The 24,837-nt window shown below is 35.3% G+C and overlaps 2 protein-coding genes across 4 annotated transcripts in view; one reads left to right on the top strand and one right to left on the bottom strand.

The window, feature by feature from the left end:
• The first annotated feature begins 555 nt into the window (after positions 1 to 555).
• On the top strand, positions 556 to 3,834 carry LOC115238247 (putative odorant receptor 85d). Of its 3 annotated transcripts, XM_029811900.1 has the most exons (7): positions 556 to 933; positions 1,249 to 1,627; positions 1,710 to 1,781; positions 2,035 to 2,146; positions 2,262 to 2,369; positions 2,507 to 2,716; positions 3,090 to 3,834. In XM_029811900.1, exons 1-7 carry the CDS (start codon positions 681 to 683, stop codon positions 3,156 to 3,158), a joined length of 1,203 nt encoding a protein of 400 aa, XP_029667760.1. In that variant the 5' UTR covers positions 556 to 680; the 3' UTR covers positions 3,159 to 3,834. The 3 variants fall into 3 exon arrangements, with proteins under 3 accessions (XP_029667760.1, XP_029667761.1, XP_029667762.1); XM_029811901.1 differs by lacking the exon at positions 2,035 to 2,146 and having other exon boundaries at positions 1,249 to 1,781; positions 2,507 to 3,834; XM_029811902.1 differs by lacking the exons at positions 2,035 to 2,146; positions 2,262 to 2,369 and having other exon boundaries at positions 1,249 to 1,781; positions 2,507 to 3,834.
• A 1,511-nt stretch (positions 3,835 to 5,345) lies between these two features.
• Positions 5,346 to 24,837, bottom strand: part of LOC115238207 (protein timeless homolog) — a 114,979-nt gene continuing 95,487 nt past the window's right edge. Inside the window, 13 exon segments of the mRNA XM_029811813.1 lie at positions 5,346 to 5,776; positions 6,153 to 6,245; positions 6,447 to 6,629; positions 6,948 to 7,058; positions 7,165 to 7,449; positions 7,996 to 8,223; positions 10,278 to 10,412; positions 11,629 to 11,728; positions 13,968 to 14,068; positions 14,342 to 14,579; positions 14,925 to 15,123; positions 15,474 to 15,558; positions 15,637 to 15,711. Coding sequence (XP_029667673.1) covers positions 5,550 to 5,776; positions 6,153 to 6,245; positions 6,447 to 6,629; positions 6,948 to 7,058; positions 7,165 to 7,449; positions 7,996 to 8,223; positions 10,278 to 10,412; positions 11,629 to 11,728; positions 13,968 to 14,068; positions 14,342 to 14,579; positions 14,925 to 15,123; positions 15,474 to 15,558; positions 15,637 to 15,711 — 2,060 coding nt within the window. The 3' untranslated portion in view covers positions 5,346 to 5,549.

Below are 24,837 nucleotides of genomic sequence, written 5' to 3'. Positions count from 1 at the left end.
TCCTAATGATGCATTTATGAAATTTACGTGTTATTATAACGTATATTATAATGGTCAGATTACAATACAAGACAATTATATCAACAGCATCGCATGCTAGCCAATCGTCAAGATTCGAAAAATCTTACATGCAGGTCTCTCATCGTTACACATGACGAGTCAACCGCAATAATCTTTCGCGACGAAATAAATTTTTTTCACTTCTATCTAGAAGCTTTTATCTTGTGTTTACCGACGATAAACGTGTATAATCTAGCGATAAAGCTGCACCGCGCCGTGATATCTTGGCCGAGCCGTGTATGTATGTACATATATGTACATGCGCGATTCTCTCAGGTCGTCTGACGTAACGTACGTAATTGTTCGGTGTACATGTATCCGGGGAATATGCGAAACAAGAGTCGAATACTCCAAGCGTACTTGCGCGTAACCATGGTATCTTTTTTGCGCGAATGCATCGTACTTAAACATAAGATTTTTGATTACTCGGATTTTTCAGAATTTGTGCCCTTTTCCTCCTCTCTCTTTCTCTCTCTCTCTTAGACATGAATTGCAAGAGTAACGATGATCAGGCAGATATTAAGAGAAAAGATATATCTTTGGAGTATTATATTTCGCACTTGCTTGTAATACTTGGATATGCCCGAATTTGGCCCGTCGACTCGTTTCCGCTATGTAAAATGTTGTTTTCAACCGGAGCAACGACTGTTTTTATTTTGGGAAATTCTCTGCTCCTATTCTCTGAAATTGTGCAACTTACAATGATAAACGATCTACAATTATTTGCCAATATTATCGGAGTAATCTGCATGCATTTGGCGGGCTTAATAAAATGGTGCTACTGTATAAAAGAAAATCACCAAATCATCGATATTGTGATAAAGCTGGAAAAATGCCACGTACTTTGCCAACAAATCGATAACAGCGAAGAAGGTACAGCAATTATCTATTATTGTGTGTCCACATACTTAATTTATATATTTCTGTCTAAATATAAAACTTTTAAAATATTACTGAAAATGTTAAAGATGTGAGATAATGTTATTAAAAAAAGATAATGTTATTAATTATATTACATATATATCGTACATAACTTTGATGTTTCAAAAGTGTTAATAAATATATTTTTGAGATAATTTTCTATGATTAGAGAATTTTCAATTCGTATGTTTCAATATTACATTAATATTTTTTGCAAGTAATATTCAAAAATTTATTTGTATGCGCTAAAAATGATCTTTCCATCAGGGTGTCGAATATATAGGAATAAAATGGAATGCGCACATCGATATTCCAGTTACTTCATATATGGATGGGCATGTGCATGTACTTATGGTGTTCTACATTGGTGTATCAATCCATTTCTCCTAGGAACTTGGGCATTAAAGCAAATGAATTCGACAAATCATACATTTATCAAAAGAAGTTTGCCGTTTATCGGATGGTATCCTTTGAACACCGATGATATTTATAATTATATTTATCTGTATGTTATACAGGTAATCGGCGGAATATCTTCTGCGTTCGGAATTATTTGCTATGATACTTTTTACGTCACCATGCTAATGATCATCTGTGTACAATTTCAACATATCAATACAATATTGCAAAGAAATAATTTTGATAAGTATGATCAGTCTCTTTTTTTATCGCAAGTGATTTGTAAAATAAACTCCCTCGATCATGGAAAAATATTATTGGACTTGCAGCGTGCCAGAAGCAATGTTTATTCTCGAGAGAAAGTTAAAGAATTGCGTGGATTGTCATGCAGAGATTATAAAGTAATATTTTCATTAAATTATGTATTAACTAATAGCGAAATTATATATATATCTATTATATGCTGCATGCGCGTTATGTCAATCTCATGAATCAGTATCTATTGAGATACTCCCATCGAGATTTATTACAATATATTAATTTGAATTTTTCCGATCAGATCTCTAATGTCCGTGTATCGAAATTTTGATTTAATTTTTTTTTTTTGTGAGAAGAGAGAAGGTATTATATTTAACAGAGATATATATTTTCTAGATTTTTAAAGACATTGCAAACTTTTTGCGGTCCAGCAATGTTCATGCAATGTATCGAAACATTAGTTGTTATTTGTTTAGTTTCATTCGAAGCGTCAACAATTAAAATTGAGGTGCGAATTATTTTACAATGTGTTCGATCATACGTGCATTTAACATATGCTGTATACTCTATGCATTAACTTTTAGTATTCAAGAATTAAATTATACGTTTTTACATTTCGACAGATTCACATGGAGTCTATCTTCAAATTATGGACTCTGCTCGTATACTTTTTATGCGCCAGCGTTCAATTATATGTCTTCTGTTTTTTTGCCACTCAACTCGGACATTTGGTTCGTTTTGTATGCTGAATTCTAAAAATCATTGTCTATTGTATTCTTAAGAATTTTTAAGTTAGAACAATGTACAAAAATTATATTGGCTAATTTGTCAAATACGTTACATTATTTGAACTTTTATATCCTTTTAGGGCTTGCAAATTGCGCATTCAGTATATTTCTGCGGATGGGAGCTTATGATTTTTAAGGAGAGAAAAGATCAATCGAAAAACAATTTCGGAAAACAATTAAAACATTGCAATATTGACCGATTAGTACAAACAATTATGGTGCGAGCACAGAGACCGATTATTTTAACCGGTGGTCCATTTTATGTACTTTCGTTGGAAACTTTTAGAGTTGTAAGTAACATATTATATATGGCGAATTTTAGACATTCATCTACAGATATCATTTTATTTTATTTCTGAAATTTTATATTTAATTTTTTTGCACAAGACGCATATATAAGTCACATATTTGTTATTTATTTAAAACTTCAAGTTCTCCTTTTCAAACAGTTATCGGAAAATATTAAAAGAAAGTGTTTCATTATTAGCGAATATACATATGGGTGTAATTCTGATTATGCTACATTTTTACGCAAAACATTTATGTAAAAATGTAAAAGTTAATTATAATGGATTACAATCGTAATTTACGTATTCATTCACATAACACAAAAATTTAAGGCAAGCTTTATCTTTGAACGCCGATATGAAATTTATGTTATAGATAATTGGTTTGGCAATGTCAAATTCTGTAATGCTACGTACAATTTCTGATACGACATTAGATGAATGAGCTAAAATTGATAGACATTTATGTATGTATCTTCTTTAATATAAGAGCTTAATCTACCTAAATATACTATGACAGTCTGATAATGAAGACAAAATGCTTATATAATAAATGATAATAAATTAGATTAAAAATTGATAATAAATTATAATTATATGCTGCAATCCTCCGCTATTAAAACAAATTCTGTATAAAAGATAAGGCAACTTCTCCACGAAACAATTTTTTTTAAAATAAAAATTTAAGCATCAGATGCGTATGAAGTGCATCTATAATTAAACGCGTTATTAACATACGAGACCAATAATGACTATGACAGAACCTTGTCTATGTTTGTATTTATATTTTTCTAATGGACGACTATCTCCCATATTGCACGCTAGCATTCCCAAGTCGTTTCTTGCGTTCAGCGCTCTTTATATCTCATCGAGATATGGAATGTGAAGAGAAAGAAAGAGGAAGTGTATAAAGGTAGAGTGTGGGAGAGATTGTCGGTAGAGTGGGGACAAAGAGAGAGGATGCTATCCACCTACAACCGTATAAGAAGCCCGCGCTTCTATCAGGAGAGCATGAACACGCAAACGTCGTGGCTTACTAACTCTTTCGCATGTTATCTTATCACGGATGCTACGTGTCCCGACGAGGCAGCTTGGACTCCGCGAGTGGACTCGCCGCGACAGCTTACCTCTTGCTGCGTCGTGCGTGCCTGGCATACAAAAGTTGAGATTAGAATGCACGTGGTCACCCTTCTGGAATCTCGGTCGTTCTATACTGACGAAGACGAGATGATGATCGGTGCTAGTAGTTACCGTCGCCAATACACCGCCGAGCGTGAGTGGATGCGGCTTCCCGAGGTCAGACTTTATTTATCGTTCTTTACATTATACAACTCGCCGCAGATACTGATACTTATTAAGATTTTTTTAAATTTCACATTATAACATAGCGGTATCTTAATAAGAGTACGTAAATATGTATTTGTATATTTTATTCTCTCTGAAAATTATTAATAATGAAGACATATACAGGGTGTCCCAAAGCACCCTTGACAACGCTCGTGAGCAGGTAGAGCACAGTAAACTGAATCAATAATAACTCCTTTATTAAGCGTTATAAAAAAAAATTGTACAGGACTTTTCTGTTCAGTTTACTGTGCTCTACTTGCTCACGAGCGTTGTCAAGGGTGCTTTGGGACACCCTGTATAAATTATATAATATATTATATAGAAAAGATTCTCGGGAACATAGAAGGAATAAAAAGAACAATCTTTAATTATCGAAGAAAACAATCAATTAATTTTCTCACACATGTGTTTTATGCAATTAAATTTAATATTGTATTTATATTTAATATTATATTTATTCTTGTATGTAAATTTATACATATATACCAGTCAGCCGGGGCTTCGTGTATGTATGTATGTATGTATGTATGTACATACAATACATTTCACTAGGTTTGCGGCTAGGTTTTTCATTCTTGGTCTGGCATGATCCCCTGATCGCACATCCGCGAGTCGCGAAGTCCCATTATGCGCAATTATGCGTCGTCGCGGTCGGTGATGTCGTCGTTAACCGTCGAAGGTAGGTATTGAAAAAGGTGGAGAGCTGGTCTTTCCTCGCACGATTACGTCTCGATGCACACGTACGTATCGTTAACACTCGCCAAGACTCCTCACCTGCCCATCAAAAGACGTAAAGTCATCCACATTGGCCAACCATCGAACCGGGATACATGTGATCGAGGAGGTAGTCGGGCGCCGTGTTACTATCTAGGGCGGGAAGAGCGCTAGGTCACGTGACCCAGACTCATTCAAGAGAAACCAGCCTTGCCAGCCGGCACCACCACGCTCTCATGTTCTCTTCGTCGTTACTTGGCGAAATGTGGACGCCTTTCGGGAACTGTTTTTCTTGGCACCCTGAAGTGTACCCCGGGTGCAACCGATTGTCCCGTAAGGGCGTATCGTGAAACCTTGACGAAGCTTACATATAGTACGCATGTCCTCGTTCGAGCACTCGTGGATAAAGCCACTGCCTGCAAGAGTGTCTCAAGCACCTTCCCAACTGAAGGAAACCATGCTAAAGTACATTTTTCAAAAATCGAGTTATAAAGAAATTTATATTTTTTTTTTATAAATGAGATATATTGTGTTAATAATGATTCACCGAAACTGACTGTCTTTCTTGATCTCTTTTTTTTTTGTTTTTGCAACTTTTATTTTCAGCGATGCATATTTTTTCACAGGGATAATCAATAACATATGTTTGATTTTTATTAGAATTGAAAAAGGCATTAAAATAATATATTATAGTATATACTATATCTAAAACATTTTAAATATTTAATATTTTGAATATTTGAAAAATTGTATTAGATAATAAACGCGTTCCTTTTTAATCTTCTTCATCACTGATTATTACGCGAGATAATTTAGGTCGCTCAGATGGTACATTAGACAATGGAGATTCTTCGTCATCACTAATTATTACGCGAGAGCCATTTGTTTTAGCATTATCATCTTTTAACGATTCTACTTCCTCGTCGCTATCAAGTAATCGACGTTTCTTACTGGACGGTTTATCTGTATCGGAAGAATCGGATCTATCCCTCTTTGTATCATCTGTAAAATATATGAAAATTTATATTAATATTGACCTACAAAAAGATTGGAAATCGATCAGTTATCTTTTATCAGCATACGTTACTAACCGTTTTTACCATCAATGCTCCTTTGAATTTCCATTTCCGAATCGGAGGAATCATCGAACATTCTTACGCGGTTTCTCACATTGCCTATGCCATCTAAAATTTTACATCATTACGTATGTTATCAAAAAAAAAAAAAAAAATTATTGTTTAAAAATTTATCTGTATCGGAAGAATCGGATCTATCCCTCTTTGTATCATCTGTAAAATATATGAAAATTTATATTAATATTGACCTACAAAAAGATTGGAAATCGATCAGTTATCTTTTATCAGCATACGTTACTAACCGTTTTTACCATCAATGCTCCTTTGAATTTCCATTTCCGAATCGGAGGAATCATCGAACATTCTTACGCGGTTTCTCACATTGCCTATGCCATCTAAAATTTTACATCATTATAAAAAAAAAAAAAAAAAAAAAAAAAAATTATTGTTTAAAAATTAAACTTGACCAATGACAAAAATATATTTGTCGGTAAATTCGTGATAAAGGAATATCAGTCTACTGGCTTGAATAACAGAGGGCGAGAAAATGTTACCTCATTTCTCGTAGTTTAATTAATTACTTAATAGTGACATACCTTCATTAGTTTTTTTTGCAACTTCTGCTTCATTATTTTTTTCGGTAACTTTTGTTTCATCATTTTTTTCTTCAACTTCTGCTTCATCGCTTTCTTCGTTTAATTGCGATAATTCTTTAGATTCCTGTGATAACTGAATCTTAGTGCACGGTTTTGATTGTTTAGAAGTTGATGGTTTCGGTTCTAAAAAATAATTCGAGAGATTTAGTCTTTTATACATCATATATAGGAGTTGAGAATTGTATATTTTTTAATAAATGCTCTGATAAATCTTAATTTAAAAAGATCTTGGAATACTTGGAAACTATTTAAAAAAGTAATTCGTAAACTTTAATTTTTCCATCAACTGATTGCTTATATATATTATAATCTTATAGACTGTGTTGAAAACATTTTGTAATAATATACAAAGTTATGCTAACACCGATATAATCCTTTCCAACATACTTTTCGTCCGACAAAATTATCAAATAAGATATAGAAAAATATAGTTTTACTAACCTGTGGGTACAAAGAACTTCTTAACATTCTCAAATACATCAACATCGTCTCCACTGTCGTCCATATTTTCGTCAGTATCAGAATGATCCTTGCGTGGTTCTGGTCGTGTTTCTACAAAACGTTTCGGTAAATTATCTTAATTTGAAAATTTTTTACTCAGTGTACGTATGTATATATGTGTGTGTGTTTATGTTGGACATTGCCAATATTCATTTACCCTCGACGACAAATTTGCCGGCTAAAACGTCTTCGATGAGTTTGTAGCGTTTCTGAATTGTAGCTGTAAGCATATTCGCCGGCATACGCCAATAAGATTCCTGGGCATCAGCCGGTGGCACAAATCCCAGGGCACGGAGAAGCTTTTGAAAACTCGGTGAATCCATCGCGGTCGACGAGTAATCTGTCAGCGGCACCAAGGGTATGCCCTCGGAGCTTTCCTCGTCACGATCGTCCAGAATGTCTTGCAGGGATTCCTTGATCCATTCCAACGCCTCTCTCATGTCTGTGATTTATCAAGAGATTTTTTTCCAACAAATTTCCCGCATTAATTTTTTTTCATTAATAATTTAATTTTGTTCGCTAATAAGAATTAATCACGCGTATTAATTTTTACTTTGAAGATATTTGTTTTTATGAAGGTTTACTTGTTGGCCATTATGAATATTACGAATTGCTGTATTATTTGAGTAAATTGATGAAAATTAATTTGTTGAATTAAATTTATCAAATTTCGCAAACAAAAAAAATTGCTTTTTTAAGATTTGTGGACCGTGATCCGCATTCGAATATTGACATATATACCCCACAAAGTGACCTGAGAAGTCGTTTTTCTGACAAGTCATCATTTCTTTTTTTTCACGTAATGGTTTCTGCAAATCATCGCCTTCTCCCTTTTTTTCCAGAAGAACATTTATCCTGCGCGAAGGAAACGAGGGACGCGCGCCATTCTAGCGACAAGTGCGCTTTCATTAATCACAAAAACGCGGATGCGCGTCGGAGGGAGGAAGGGGGAAAAGAAAAAAAAACATAAGAGGGCAGCGAGACTCACCCCTGTCGATGACGTCCTTCAAGAGACCGGATAATTGTGCATCCGTGTAAACGATCGTCGGTAGCTTCCGCCTGTTCCGTTGCTTCTTTTTCGTCGATTCCTCGCTCCGACGAGTCGCGCCGCCGCGCTTCGAGGATTTTCGAGTTTCTTCGTCGTCTTCGTCGTCGGTGGATGAACTTTCGTTCCCGTCAGAATTACTGGCAGCTTGCGTTTCCCACGACGATTTACCTTTGCGCACAATGCATGGAAACGATGTGAACCTTTCTCGAGCGAGTGTTCATCAGCGTATGTAAAGTACGCCGCGCAGTGTCGCGTATGTGTGTGCAGAAGGCATTTCACGTAACATTAGGTAAATCTCGAACCGCGTCATAAATATTAAAGTATACGTATAAAATCTGCAACACTCTGAATGACAAATATTTTTTTTTTTGTTTTCGCATGAAAGTCCGAGACCTAATCTTGCGCGCGATTTAAATTTATATCTGTCTTAGATATTTGCCCACACATCGTGCACAGTTTTTTAAAACTGTTCTAATAAAGAGATTAGATACAGGATATAAATCTATTTTAGAATATATTGAAATATTAATTGGATATGCGCTATCTGTTACTGATAGAAGAACAATAGCATTTTCTATATAGGATAATCCTATATGGATAGCGAAATTGCATCAAAACATGACGTTGAGGGAAAATGTTATTTCAAAGACACATAAGGTGAACCGAAACTTCTCGGCAATACTTCATCTCACAGCTGTATATCTATGATATGAGCTATCTCAATGCATTGAATACAAATAAGGCATGAGAGAGGAAAACAATATCCATGATAAATATGAAATTCCTTCTGGCACCATAATAAGAAGCTAAGGCGAGTGATATTGGTCCAAGAGCGGCGAAAGTGCGTCTGGAATTCGCAGTTGCCGAATATTAAATAACAAGATCGATATTCCGTGATGATATCATTAAGCACTTCGAATATGTACGATGAAAAAAAAAGATACATATTAGAGCATAAATATGAATTCCAATATCTGAAAAATTGAATTTTTTCACTTCACAAATTTGTTTGAAAGATTAATGACATTTCGCGCATTCAAATAAAAAAAAAAAAAAAGAAATATTTTAGATTTTTAAACTCTACATTTCGAAAAAAAAAAATTATTCGTAATATTAAATATTTATTATAATTATTACTATCTTATGCGTCATAATTATTTTTCATTTTGTAATCGTAATAAAAAAGAGATGTATACTATGTTTCGAACAATTAATATAAAGAATGGATTCAACAATTTGTTAATATCAATTTTGAAATATTAAAAGCTACGTAACTCGTGTTATTGTTTCAATTGTAAGTTTACGCGAATATTTCGAGAAGAATAATTATAAACATATGATTATCTTTCACGAGATTACGAATAATTATAGATATGTATATATGCAATATATACATATTCAATTATACGTATATTATATGTATTCGGTAATTCGATACAGTTAAACCGCCAGAATAGCATCTGGTTCAAAGCGCATAGTTCGACTCTATATAATTTCTATAACGCGAATTATTGCGTAATGCGTTGTACAAACTGGGGGAAAAGAAGAGAATTTAATTCTTAAATATTTTAATAAAAATACACGCGATTTTTAAATATTTGTAGCATATATGTGAATACCTGAAAATTTGTAACTTTACACACTTGCATTCCTTGTTCATAGTTGAAACATTTTCTAATAATATCGATATTTTTGCGGAAATATTAATTAAATATGTTACTCGCTGTCTGTGCAGTTTGATGATAGTATGCCGTCCTCTTCATAGTATCGAAGAACATTTCACAGAACCGCACTTGCTTCACTCTTGAGGAATAACGAAGGGAAACAGAAACGATCTGGCAAACATACGAGCGAACTTGTCTCGGTTGGTAATATCGACGAAAGGTTTTTTTTTCTCCTTTACGATCCGTAAGAAATCGGGATATATAGGAGAGCGAGAAGAATCCTGTACAAATTGATCTTTGCTCCTTCTCACTTTTCCCCTCGCGCTCTCTCTCTCTCTATCCCTACATCGTCGTTTCGCTCTCCCCGTTGAAAGCGAGCCGCTCCATGCAGTCGCCGGCAATCGCGTTACTAGAAGACTGATCGAATGGGAATAGTCGCGGAATCGGAGGATAGTAAGAAAGACAGATGCGAATGGAATGGGATGGGATTGGCCGGAACAAGGGATATGCTCCAGACTGGATTGTGATGAGGGAGGAAGAACGAATAGGTATACTCACCCTGGTTGCTTTTTCTGGCCCGTTTTTTGCGCAGCTCCTTGCGATCCTGCGCCAATCCTAATTCCAAAAGCTTTTCCTTGATCTTCGGCTTCGGCCGCTTTATTCTAAGACCGGTGAAAATCAAATCCACGGGATCTGTCGGGAACATAAGTGTAGTTTCGATTTTTATAGCGTCGTCAAGAAACGGTATAGCGCGGATGATAGGGAGACTTTGTGAGAGATTCACAGGCGAGGGAAGATCGAGACGATTGTTAGAGATTTCAAAGAGATTTAAAGTTGAAATCAATTAAAGTCTACAAAGAGAAACGCAAGCGCTCCCTCTTTATTTCACGAAATGTATTTATACGTCAATTGGATGTCTGTCTTTACGGACTTTTGACTTAGGGATAATTTAATTTTTTTGAAAGATTACAAAATAATTTTACATATAAACCCGATTCTGTGATGTAAACTGCTTTCGCGATTCAATTTATATTATATGACATATAAATTTAATTTTATAAAAAAATTGTCTCTTACGACGTGACATCTTTGCGAATGTTTTCCGTTTGTCGGTTGGGAATTCTAGAGTTAACAACTGCCGAGTGAAAATACGATAGAATAAAACACTTTGCGGAGATTTTTGAAAGAAACGTGAAGAAAAATGCCCTTGACATTTCGCGGACATCTGAGAATTACGCCTGGCGGAAGCGAGTTCGGAGATTAAAAGTTATGGAGAGCGGTGGATTCGTATGAAAATGAAACAAGTTTTACAAGACTTCTCTGAAAATGTCTCTGTCAGGAAGGATATTATTCTTCGTTCGTCCCAGCGGATTCGAAATTATTACTACAAGCAGCCAAGCGTGTCCGATGTTCGGAGCTTAATTAAATCCTAGGAATCGTTCCGGTGTTAACGAATTCTCGCACGAATTTCGCATTCACGAAATATTTCAACAGTTTTGGAACGCGAGTAACCGGTTAGAATTAACGCGAAAATTTATGGTAAATTTCTATCGAACAAATTTATATCGAGAATTGGGTTAAGGCCATATTCATTGCATATGTAATATTCCCAGATAAATTATAAAGTTACCAAATATATCGCTAGATTCTTGTGAAAAATTTATATCATCAAGTTATAAATTTCGCTCTTTATTTTTTTACTCCTGATTAATAATCATAATTAATTATGACAATAATTTAATCGCGTTACGAATTAATATTCAAAAACGTACAAAATAAATGAATGATGGAAATGTGAAAGTTAATATCGACTAATCAGATTTATACTTTGAGAAAATAAAAAATTTTTAAAAGAATTAAGAAACATCAATGAGAAAGTAACTTAAGGAAAATAAATTTTAAAAATTACCGTCATCGTCCTTGAACTGTGTCCAAAGTTCCGTAAGCTGGGTAATTTCTTCCTCAGACCATTCCTTAGGCAACCTCTTTTGTACCTCAGCTCGTACGTTCTAATTAATTGCGAGATTTAAAATAATTAGTTAAACCGTGCATGTAGATAAAAAAAAAAATTAAAAATGTTTTAAATCTCTAAAAACAATTATAACAGAATATTGATGTCCGAAGAGAAAATATACAGATATATCTTTACAAATATATAAATTGGCACTCAGCTATTCGACTTCTATAATTTTCTCGAAAAGTTTGCGTGCGCCTAATTCCCGGATTTGATGAGAGAAAGCATCCCGTGTATAATTTCTGGAGAAGCAGTTTCTAAGTCAGTAGGCGTATTTAAAAAAGAGAAGCCGGGAGATCGCTCGTTTTCCAGCGATTACGTTCCACCCTCGACAGAACGAGGACTCTTACGAGTGTCCCTAAATGGTCGGAGCAATATCGTACAACTTCCATGAACTAAATGAACGTCAAATGAATACTCGGCCTCGTATTCTCTCATTCGGCCGTTTTCTCTCTCTCTCTCTCTTTCTCTTCTTCTACGCTTGAAGAGGCGAAACGTATTCACGCATGAAATTATTTAAATGAAACGTTTCCGCGGCTAGGCCTTTCCCCCGGAAGACCTCGCCAAGGAATCGATAATACGTTGGAGAAAACGTTTCCGCTGACGTAGTAACCCTCTTTGCCGATGATTGCACACTCATGATTAATAGCAAATTAAGAGCGGGAAAAACGAATCTTTCTTTTTCTCTCTCCTAAATCATGATTAACATCAAGTCAGTATCAAAAAATTTGTTTTATTTTCCGCACGCTCTATTCTTATTAAACAAAAAAATTAATTATGTTATAGGTATTTCTTCTGAAGAAAATGAAATTTTAGTAAACGGCTAAGAGATATGTATGATTTTAAGAATAAAGATTGTAAATGACCAATCAGCGTTTTGTTCTAAAGTAATTATTGAAAAAAATTGCCGGCGTCAAAAAAACCGCTGATATCTTCCAAGCGAATGAAATTTTTTGCTGAATCTCTTATACTATCGCGCTTCATATCTACAAAAAGCACAGTAGAGAATAAGATCCGGTATTGTGTATTGCATCGCTTATTCTCCGCTACGTGCTTTTTTCCCTTGTTAGAAGCTTCTCTACAAACTCAATTAATTTCAAGTTTTAAATAAGCCGGTAACTAGTTAGTAACTCCTCTGCCGCAATAAGAAGCTTGATTAACGCATTCCCATGCCTTATCACCGTATTGCACCGTGTATTTTCAGAAGAAAAGAGTTATAATGAAGGAAAAAGAAACGGGCTTTCAAGCTTAGCGAGATTAATATATCTATCTCGGAAAATATTCTGTAAAAAATATTAATAATCCCCCAAAAAAATAATGCACTTTTGATTTCGGAATTAATTAATTACTAAATATTCTCCAGGTTATGTAACTCTATCATGATATAAACTCTAGTAATTTGCATCATGATACTTGAGGATTAAAAATAAAGTATTTATTATATTTTAATCCGTACTCTGGCGAAACAAAAGTTACATAACACAATACCCACATATAACATATACATTTACACTTCGACAAACTCGTCGAAGCAGTTGGGTCACGTTTCCTTTGTGCTTTCATGCCCCGAAGGGTGATGCAAATGTTTATACGTATGTCGTAAGGCAGAAGGCAAACAAAACGATAGCTTTTCTCGAGGAGGCGCCAGTTTTAGAACCGCGAGTTGACGAGGGGACGCACAGATATTTCCATGCTCGAGAAAAGAAACTACCGGTTGGTAGAAGGAACACGCAGCTCACGTCGGAAGCCTCACGCAACCGCTTGGTAGAAATCGTGGAAGAAAGAGAAACGAAGAAACGAGGGTGGAAAGCTCGCCCCGTAGGTATTGTCTCCGGAGAATTTACAGTTCTTGTAGCAATTCCCGGCTCCATTTTTTGCATATGTTCACCCCGTCAGCGGAGGCAGTCTAGAAACTTATTTTCGAGGCCGGGTGAACGACCCCCCTACCCTTCCCCCTGCCCTTTCAAGCTTCTCGTAAATCATTGATCTTGTCAGACGGAGCGCGACTGGGATTGCCGTGGGGACATATGAATGGACCAAGTACTTTTTCGGTGGAGAGAAATCTTTGCGAAATCTTTTAAATTTATTTTTTTTTACTCTTATGAAAAAAATATTCAATTTAAAATAAATAAATTATAATTGATATAGGTTCAAGATTGTTTGTTCGCTTTGGTATTTCTTAAAATGTTTTCTTAAAAAATTACGCTGTTACAGAAAAAAGAAGTGTAACTAACCTTAGAATTGACAATTAAACTCATTTCTTTGAGTTTTTTAATGATGGTACGCCGCGTTCTATTTTCGTTGATGATGTGCTCCAATAACCAGTCAATCAGGTCTATAAATTTACAACATAATTATTGCAATATATAAATGGCCCAATTTTGGTCTTTTTCTCGTTTCTAATTTTCTGTTAATTCAAACAATAATAATAAAATATTAAAGATAAAAGATTTATATTGAACTGCGCGCGCTTATATTTCTTACATGTTTGTGTCTTGCGTCAAGAAATTGTACGTTTCGAGTATTTCTTCGTATGAGGAAAAGCTAATCTATCGAGGTCAACAATATGAACACGAGATTCCTCCAGAAATAGATATAAAGAGTTTACCTTGAGGGTATTTGTTAGTCTGATGCTCCATGAAGAGAGCACGCAACTCGTCCTCTTCAGCTTCCGTCCAGACTGCTCGTGAAACTTTCTTGTTACTCGTTTCCGCGTTGTAGCCATCCACGATTTCTGTCGCGTCACGGGTGGTCTTCCAGAAGAGCAGCTCCATGTACGACTTCCGGTTCTTCTGGGCGACTTCGATGAAACGGCGGATTATGAAGACCGCGAACTTTTGGAGCTCCTAAAGCAAGGATCGATTTTTCGCTGCTCGACAAGTCTACTTCCGTGGGCCATTAAGCTCGATACAAGGATGAAATAAAAACCTCGGTGGAGGAATTTATCGCGCGGCATAAGAAAGGGGAGCTTTATCGCTGAGAAACACAGTAAAGTCTTATCTATGCTTTCATTATGTGCAAAGAACGATGATAAAGTGTTATGCTACGAAGAAGAGAGGTCTATATATTCGACTAGGTGATAATTAGATGCCATCAAAATTGTATAATGTTGTTAATAATTTTCACACTATATTAGAAATTATAATATAAAAGTATCGTAGTTACGCGATTTATTTTGTGTACTTTATTACCTTGTGTTCAGAATCTTTTGACTCAAAGATTCTTTGAAAGATCCGAAATATGGACGCTTGGAATATCATGGCTGGCATTTTGCAATCCCAAGCAATTCGATGTAGCATTTTTATTACATAATGATTTACTTCGACCGTATTGTCCTCAAATTTTTGCAGTAGCAATGCTAAAGCTTTAACAGCCTTTATGTTGGCGAACCTTTGAATGAGATATTACTCTCTTTTAGCAAAGATATAGTGCCTTATTTTATTGTACAGATATTATATACAATTTTTTATCATATATTTTGTTTCTTTCAATTAAAACTGCTTTAACAGATCGCGTTAAAGTTGCTATAAAGTATGTAAAAATTTTATTTTTTGTTGAAACAAAGAGAAAGAAAAAACAAGACTTTAAAGAATGGGCTTTAACAAAATTTTACTTTGAAGCTTAATTATAAAATTAAATAGTGTTTAAAGTAAATTATTAAAGATATAATCAAACAATATTCATAAATAAATGAATCAATATATCTGAGAGATATTTTATATTGTCTCTTTATATCGCACCTTTGAAGAAATTCATCCAATTTAAAATCAGTCTCGCGGAAAACAGTTTCTTCTTCTTCTTCTTCCTCATCAGTCTCTTCTTCGTCTATTAAAAAGATTATTTACATATATATTATAAATAAATGTGTAAAGATTCAAATCAAGAGATTCGATATTTATCTACCTGGTTCATGATTTACAGAATTTTCAATATCTCCATTCTCATTTACTTCTTGAGTGACAGGCTGATCTTCTATTACTAAAAACAAATAAAATAAATTTTTAAAACATTTAATATACAATTTAAATGAAATATTAATCATTGATTTAAACAAAAAATGCTCTAGTTTAAAAAGAATTATTTTTAGTTTTTGAGTTGAATTTGATAATTTAATCGTCAATGTAATTATTTCTCTCAATTTAAACATATTCTTATTATATAAGTTTTTGAGATAATGATGATCTCGATATGTAGATCGTAATACATAAGTACTTTTAAAAGTACATCGATGAAACGTTTTAAATCATCGCGAAAAGTTTTCTTTGAGCGAGTTGTTGCTCCAACTAAAGAAAGCTTTCCACCATCCGAAGAATTCAGTTTGTCCAAGTGACGGTGACGGTGGTGCTATTTCAGTTTAAAGTTTTAATTGTCTCTTCTCCGCGGTCTGCTCAACTCGAAACAGTAATTCGAGATAAAATAAAGCGCTCGTCCGACTCGCGGTGTTTTTATCTCGGATTTTTAAATGCTTCATCCCCGTTGATGTATTAAAAGTGTTAACGGAAACTTTTGCTTTCTCAGCATGGAGTACGATTCCGAGTATTTCCATAGATTTCTTAAAGAACTTTTCTTCCATTTTTAGAGAAATTTTTCTCTAAGTTCCCGGATAGTTATGCAGGATGTCTTGCAATAAGATAAAAATTTTTATATCAAGAAAAATATCGAGCAAGATTTATATACTTTTATATCAGGTGATTGCATAAGTTCGTGCCCGATTTAAATATAAACTTCAATAGATTATATTTTAGAGATAACACTTTTATTAATCAATTATATAGTCTCCATTCTTTTCTACAATGGTTTTCCAACGATCTATAAGCTTGTCGATTCCATTTTTGAAGAAAGAACTTGATTTTTCTTGAAAAAAGTTTGTAAGGTGGTTTTCAACAGCTTCCTCGGAATTGAGATTCTTGCCATTTAAACTATTCTGCAAAGACCGGAACAGATAAAAATCTGAAGGCGCAATATCTGGAGAATATGGCGGGTGCTGCAGAATTTCCCATTGCAACTCCTGCAGTTTTCACAGCGTCTGTTGAGCGACGTGTGGCCTAGCATTGTCGTGGTGGAAGATGACGCCTTTTCGATTGGCCAAAATCGGACGTTTTTCTCGAATAGCTGCAGCGAGTCTAGTTAGTTGCTCACAGTACTTGTCCGCCGTGATTGTTTCGCCGCGTCGGAGCAGCTCAAAGTAAATAATTCCCTTGCGATCCCACCAAACACACAGCAACACCTTCATCGGATGCAAGCCAGCCTTTGCTTACGGGTTCTGCTCCTTCAGCTGCTGTTTTCCATGTCCTCTTTCGCTGTACGTTTTTGTAGAGAATCCACTTTTCATCGCCTGTTACCATTCGATCTAAAAAAGGCTCTTTTTTGTTACGCTCGAGAAGAGAAAGAGCCACAGTCATACGGTTTAGCTTATTCCTTTCAGTCAGGAGATGCGGCACCCATGTATCAAGCTTGGAAACGTATCCAAGCTTTTTTAAATGACGAAAAGCGGTTGAATTATCGATGTTCAGCCTCTCAGCAATATCCTCAGTTGTAATCCTTGGGTTTCTTTCCACTAAGGCATGCACAATGTCATTATCAATGCCAGAAGGCCGTCCAGAGTGGGGTTGATCCTCCATGTTGAAATCACCATTTCGAAATCTGCCAAACCACTTTTTGACTGTTCGGAGAGCAGGAGCGCGGTCCAAATAAACGGTTTGAATATTTTTTTGTGCAATCCCAACACTCACGCCTTTCCGAAATTTATATAACATTACATGCCGCAAATGCACCTTTTCGTTTTCCATTTTTAATGATTTCTCTTATGCACCAATGGACTTATCTGAACAATGTCTGATGCTAAATTGACATAAGACAACGTCATCTATTCGGTGTAAGCAACAATTACCACACGAAAACAATAGAACTCCGCCATGCAGTAACTTAATGCCATCTATGAAAATCGGGCACGAACTTATGCAATCATCCAATATTTAATGATTTTTTTTATTCAAAAGAATCTTGTTCCATCTCTTGCATAGATTTAAAAGTTTCATAAATAAATACAGTGCGCTTACGAGTGCCTAATGGAAACTAGATGCATAAAAATGCATCGCTCGTTTTTTGTATCGTTTTGTAAAGAAGAAGAGAAAGTAATCTCCATATTTATGCATCCTTAGTGCAATCTATAGCGCAATCTAGTTCAATAAAGAAGGCAGATAATTCATTCTATGGTTATAGATCTCCAAATATATGCAAAAGATCGTGCATTTAACGCGAGAGTTATCGGTTCGAGCACGGCCGACGCGGAGAAGTTACGTCGATATTTGCGATAGCTCGTTGCGTTCAACTATCGATCGTCTCCCCGCAATTTCTCGGCGATACGTTCCCACGCACAATGTATTCTACGAGGATGCATACATGTGTGTATGCATATGTGTATGTGTAAGTATCCAAATGTATGTGCAAAAGAGACCATACAACACGTGGTACGGTCGCACGAGATTGTTAAGCGGCTAACACTCACGTTTCAATACACCTCTAGCATGTTATTTGCATATTTCGTAAATTAATTAATCATATATTTATGATACATCCACTATTACGCGAAAAATAAGAAAAGTTGCATTTCAGTTTTTTTTTTTTTTTAATACAGTGATATATATTATTTATTATATTCCATAACATCGTTAAATTTTGTGGCCTCTGATACGGTCGATTTTTTTCACTAAATTCGTTTTTGACCATTCCCCGTAACGAAAAATAGTTATATGTTAGAGCTGAACTATTCCGCGCATTTGTACGAAGTTTTTTCAAATTTACAAACTGCCGAACTTTGCTCGTTAGTCATTCTGTCATCGATCTTTTACGTTGTTTTTATCACGTTGAAATAGATAACTTTACAATGATTGATATTGTATTACACACACACACACACACACACACACACACACACACACACACACACACACACACACACACACACACACACACACACACACACACACACACACACACACACACACACACACACACACACACACACACACACACACACACACACACACACACACACACACACACACACACACACACACACACACACACACACACACACACACACACACACACACACACACACACACACACACACACACACACACACACACACACACACACACACACACACACACACACACACACACACACACACACACACACACACACACACACACACACACACACACACACACACACACACACACACACACACACACACACACACACACACACACACACACACACACACACACACACACACACACACACACACACACACACACACACACACACACACACACACACACACACACACACACACACACACACACACACACACACACACACACACACACACACACACACACACACACACACATATTGTATTACACACACACACACACACACACACACACACACACACACGTTATATAAAATGATATAAGTACCATATAAAGAGAACCTAATTTAGACAAAATCTTGGGAATTTATATTTTTAATTACAAGTGTTTTTTACGAATATAAGATGTAAAACGTTACATATATTATTTCTCATTTATCTTAAAGTAAAGTTTAATAATTCGATAATAGATTCATGTTTCGAAAACATGCTCGGACGAGCGATATCATTATAATCATAATTGTAAATTAATTTGATCGACGGCGCGTAACATCCGGATAGCAATCTCTCGTTAGACTCGAGATTGCGATGCTCCTCCTCCTTGCCATTAAATTAGGCATTATCGTGGGCGCAAAGACGAGGGGCGCATTATGCGATTGTATTACCTGGATAATAAGTGTTGTCTAACGCGTACATAGAGTAGCTAGGTAAATGGGGTTGCAGGTGGTATATCAGAAGTTGGGCGGTTGAAAATAATAGAGACAGAGGACGGGAAACAAGAGCGGAGGAAAGCATGGCGAAGGATAGGAGTAGATGGGTTTATCACGGCTGAGACCAAAAGCCCTGGTACGCTACCTCGATGTAATTTGTGAAGAGATAATAACCGTCGTCCACGAGAACACCGTCGTGGTGTATGTATGTGTGTGTGTGTTGAGGAATTTTTTTATATTTATATTATGTATTCCATTTAAAAAAGGTAGTGTCTGATGGTATTAAGATCCGTATCTCCATAAGCGAATTTTGTCGAGATCGCTCCGGATTCGATGCCTATAAGTGCTTTAACACTACATCGAGAGAATTAAATGTTATTGAAATAAAAAATCTTTTTTATTTTACTAATATTTTATTGGGTATTGAATTTTTGAAAAAAAAGAAGATCATTTAATAAAATTGAGATCTGTATTGATAACCGATTTTTGCAAAGATTATAATTCAATGCTTGTAAACGTTTTAATTTTAGGATAAACAAAAACTAAATGCTGAAACTTAAAAAAGTAAAAGAAAGAAAAAAAAATAGAAAGAAATCTTTATAGCATTCTATATTACAATTTTTTTCTCTTGTAAATCTTTACAATATCATTGCTTCTGCATAATTTGCATAATCGCAAATACAAAGTGATTTTTATCCCGTTTATCAAAAGTATAATTTTTCTCATGAAAGATAGAAAGTTAATAGCAAGTTAGAAAATGGAAAATTATAAAAGATAAAGTTTCCAACGATGGATGTAAAGCAACTTTCTCAATAGAAAAAGTTTCAAATTTAAAAGAAGTGCAAAGCAGTCTTGTAAACCATAGTTACTTGCAGTTTGATAAGACTCGTAACCCACTAAATGAATCAACCATGGAGAGTAACTTACTCCTGAAATCAAGGAAGAGCTATTCCAATGTTTTACTTCACGACAAATTCATTATTGCGGAAAAGATATCACGTCCCTGGGATTTAGGGCAGCGTGAATATCGCGGAAATTGTAACCTTGATAACCTGCGTCTCGTTTCTCTCCTGCACGGAAATTCACTGATATTTTTGAACGAGGGAACGTCCAGCACGTTCATTTTTCTATAATTTCGAGAGAAGGAAAAAGGAAAGATGCTGACATTTCCTCTTATCCTACATTGCGTTCACTTGTTTCCTACTCGTCGTGCTTGGATCGGTGAAGCAGAAAAAATTGAGGCGATGCGACGACTGGAAAAAAGCATGCGAGCAAAAATCACGTTTTGAGAGAAATATGTTTGAAATTATACTGTTAATATTTTATTCATTAAACGTAGAAATGGAATAGTAATTGCGCTTCTTCAAATATTCTAAAAGACAATTATCATAAGTGCATTTATCTCGAGAAACATGGTTTTCGCTCTTTTTCCACTAACCGTTTCGAAACGTATCGTGCACAGAGAATATAGTCCGTCATCGTGATAGGGGCCCTGATTAAATTAGATAAAATATAGAAAGCTGCAAAAGCTGTATGCAATACGATTCCACGAATAAAATACCTCGTGAACAAAATCCAGTTGCAAGATCTATCTAGTAGTTTTTATACGAATTGAGGTCATCGTGCGGCGTACATTTCGAGGGTTATTTCGATATACGTGCCGAACAAGGAAAAAACTGACAATTGAAGAGGGCGATGACCGGAATCAAGAAGGGGGAGGGGAACGGCTTTATATCCAACGATCGCGTATGAGATAGCTACGTGGAGTCAATGGGAGGGTGATCGACGTGTTTATAGCGATTTAATGCCGTAGATCTAAACTAAATCCGCAAGCTGTGCGGACCCGAGCAACCCTCCCGAGTTTGCCCCTTCTTTAACCAATCTGCTCGTAGCTTGACGACGTGCCTGGCCGAAATTTCGGTATTCAACAATCGTCACAGTCCGGTACTACTATTAGGCCGGTAACTACTTATTCAAACCGGATCGCTCGAAACGCCCAGCTTTCTCGGCGGTTGTTGTTAACGCGATCACGTCTTTCCGGCCCCCTCGCCTCAATCTCCTCACCCCATTCTGATCCAACCTTTTTCTGTAACGATGCAAGCTCGGATCTCTCCTCTCTCCCCAATACCTTTCACCCTTTTCCTTTCTTTCCTCTCTCCTTTCCTCATCTATCTTTCCGTTCTGCTCTCTCACGTTGTTTAGATGCAGTTTTATTGTGCCCTCAGGGTTCGTTGCCGCAGAAGCGGCATAACGTACGCCGAGTAATTCCTGGACCGAACGAATGGCGGACGAGATCGCAAACATAGCTTTGGACTACGTATCTCTTGCGTATTTCGAGAGACCGATTCATCTCGCGGTGAGGAATAAAAGATGACGAATGAGAGAGAGAGAGAGAGAGAGAGAGAGAGAGAAGAAAAAACTAAAAATTTGCTGACTTCATAATCCATAATCGTTGATATTTTATCATTTATTAAAATGCAATAATATTTTTCGTTAATAACGTTTTCCAATTAATCGTGATAAAATTAATAATAATAAAAAGAAAAATTCGAGAAACTCTTTAGAACCTAAATAAATTTTAAAAAATGCAATGCAATTTTATAATTAAATGAAAAAAGATTTTTGTAAAATCGTTCGAATAAAATACAATGTTAGATGCGAGTAAAATATTTCGTGAAGAAAAAGAAACATCACATAAGCAAAACAAGTAAAGAATATTTTATATATAATAAACATTATAATAAACTCATGAATATAAAAACGAAAACGATACGAGTCGAGAAATCAATGTTTTCGTACGATAAATAATCACATTAATTCGTTTGAGCTTTTATTATATCGATACACATAAATCCGGCAGAAAATTGGGATAGCTGAAAGGCTATGCGGCACGCATAGGAGCCGCCTATTAATTATTTATAGTAATGTGATATTGATCCGTCTGGCTACCTTCCACCGGACTGACCGTTGCTAAGCTCCATATTCCAACATCTCCGAAACGTATACATATACATATATTACTAATAATGTCGGTACTTTAGCGGCAGTACGATCATCCATTATTAAATCGACTTAACTGTTTGTATAAACACAAACAGTTTATCGCCTATTTAGCATAACGATCTCAAAGCTAAAACAAAATACACATAGTGTCACAGTTATTAATTTCAGAAAATTAAATAGAAATCGTCTCAAACATCTGTTTCATAATTAAGAACTATAAAATTGTTTCGTATTAGGTGTACAACTTTGCTTCCGCCGTTTTCCTATAGATGGCTTTAGCGGTAAGCTTTAATGGTCAAAATAAATAGATCATAGACGTCATGCAATAAACTTGGGCATCTGTCAACATAACCCCATAGAAACATTAGTCGATTTGTGTCTGCATCATAAAGTTATTCTCGATTGAAAATGTCAGTTTACGAGCCAAATTCTCGTCATTTGCGGGAGGTTTTAATTTTCTGCTTCAATATAAAGAAATCTGCGGCTTTTCAACGCGGGATTTGTACGCTGCCCGAAAGATGGGAGAAAGTAGTGGCCAGCGATGGACAATACTTTGAATCATAAATGTATAACCAGTTTTTTACAATAAAGCCTCGAATTTCGGAAAAAAACGGCGGAAGCAAAGTTGTACACCTAATAAGTAAAACTTATTAAATTTGTTATTTTAATCTATTTTCAAGCAAGAAAAAGATTCTTGAAAAATCTGTGTTTTTACATCTAACAATATTTTCAAGAAATATTGCGTGATGATAAAACTGTTATGCTCTAAGAAAGATTAAAGGTTAATATTATCTGTAATTTTATAATTTTATTTTCGTTTTATATTAATATTGAATAATAAGTTAATAATGCTGTGTAAATAAATTTCAATTTCAATTAGCTATACAAAAAGTGATTCTGAAATAGATCGTGGTTTTGAATCCAATCTGGAGCCGATTTTCCAACGCAATTCCGCACTTCGAATCGTGACTTTCATTTCTGTTGTTGCAGGTGCACTTTATCGTCGAATGTTTTTACATGAAAAGTAAAAGCAGCGAGATTACGGCAAGTGATTTTAACGAGGACGTTTCTGCTACTATACATAGCCGCTAAGTAATCACGCGCCGTTGCAAAGCCCCCCTTTCGCTTTTATCTTGAATTAAAACTTCAGACAGCACGCCAAATTGATACGTCAACGTTGTCACGTAGCAATTTTGTTATATTTTCTCTGCCTTCTCTTTTTTAATATCTTTTTTTAAACTCCGAATAAACATAAATACAAACTATTTTCTCAGAAATTATCAAAGATAGCAACAAAATTCTTTTTTTGATATTTTAAGATTTTCTAGAACTTTTTATGGAACAAATAGGATATATCGCTATGCTATTATTCCCCATGGGAACAGAGAAACCATCTTTCTCGTGTTTTAAAATGAAATCGTTTCTTCTTATATAAATCCCGATTTGCTGATTACTCTGCGTGTAAGAATATTAAAATGAAATTGAAAAATAAATACAAGATGTTTTGTACTTTTATAAAAATATTCTGATACAATTCTCTAATATAACATAAAATATGCAATAATATACATATAAAATATTGTAAAATATTCATTTTTCAATGATTTTACTTTACTTTTATACATAGAATGAATTGATTTTTTCCCGGTACGTTTCAAAAAGATAATAACTTTTTTATTTTAATCAGGATCGATTAAGTCATAATATTTTTCCATAGAATTATTGAGATGTTATCCAGAGAACTCTAGAGAAAATGCTAAATTTATGAAAAATGTCTTTTTCATTTCAATTCTGTGAAAACGAACGGTCGAAATAAAGACAGCGTATATTTTAAGGCAATCAATTGTCCGCAATTTACATGGCAGTTTTCAGTTGCTAACGAGATACTCAAACACAGCCTGTTACAGACGTGAAACTAGACGGAAAATAAGTTTGCGAAAGAAGAAATACCCAGGAAATACTCGATAGTAAATACTGCCGCACCTCGTCTCACCTTCCCATCCCGCATCTCGATAATGACCATGGCGTGTCGTGCCGCTCGCCGTAGGAATTTCCTGAAAGCTTCTTTACGACTTCCGGTATATTTACTGCTATATTAACAACGGTTTGCGATCGTTGCGCAGTAGCAGATTAACTTTTCATAATGTGTCATTTTTCTCTATTAAGAAAAGATTCATGAGAGCTCTCTTACACGCCTTCTCTTATAAAGCGTGCACACCTGTATACTTA

The sequence above is a fragment of the Formica exsecta genome, unplaced genomic scaffold (genome assembly GCF_003651465.1).
Source record: "Formica exsecta isolate Colony F162 unplaced genomic scaffold, ASM365146v1 scaffold33, whole genome shotgun sequence".
In the NCBI taxonomy this organism is placed as follows: Eukaryota; Metazoa; Arthropoda; class Insecta; order Hymenoptera; family Formicidae; genus Formica; species Formica exsecta.
The sequence above is the reverse complement of the archived record's forward strand: the minus strand, read 5'-3'. Positions and strand labels throughout refer to the sequence as shown.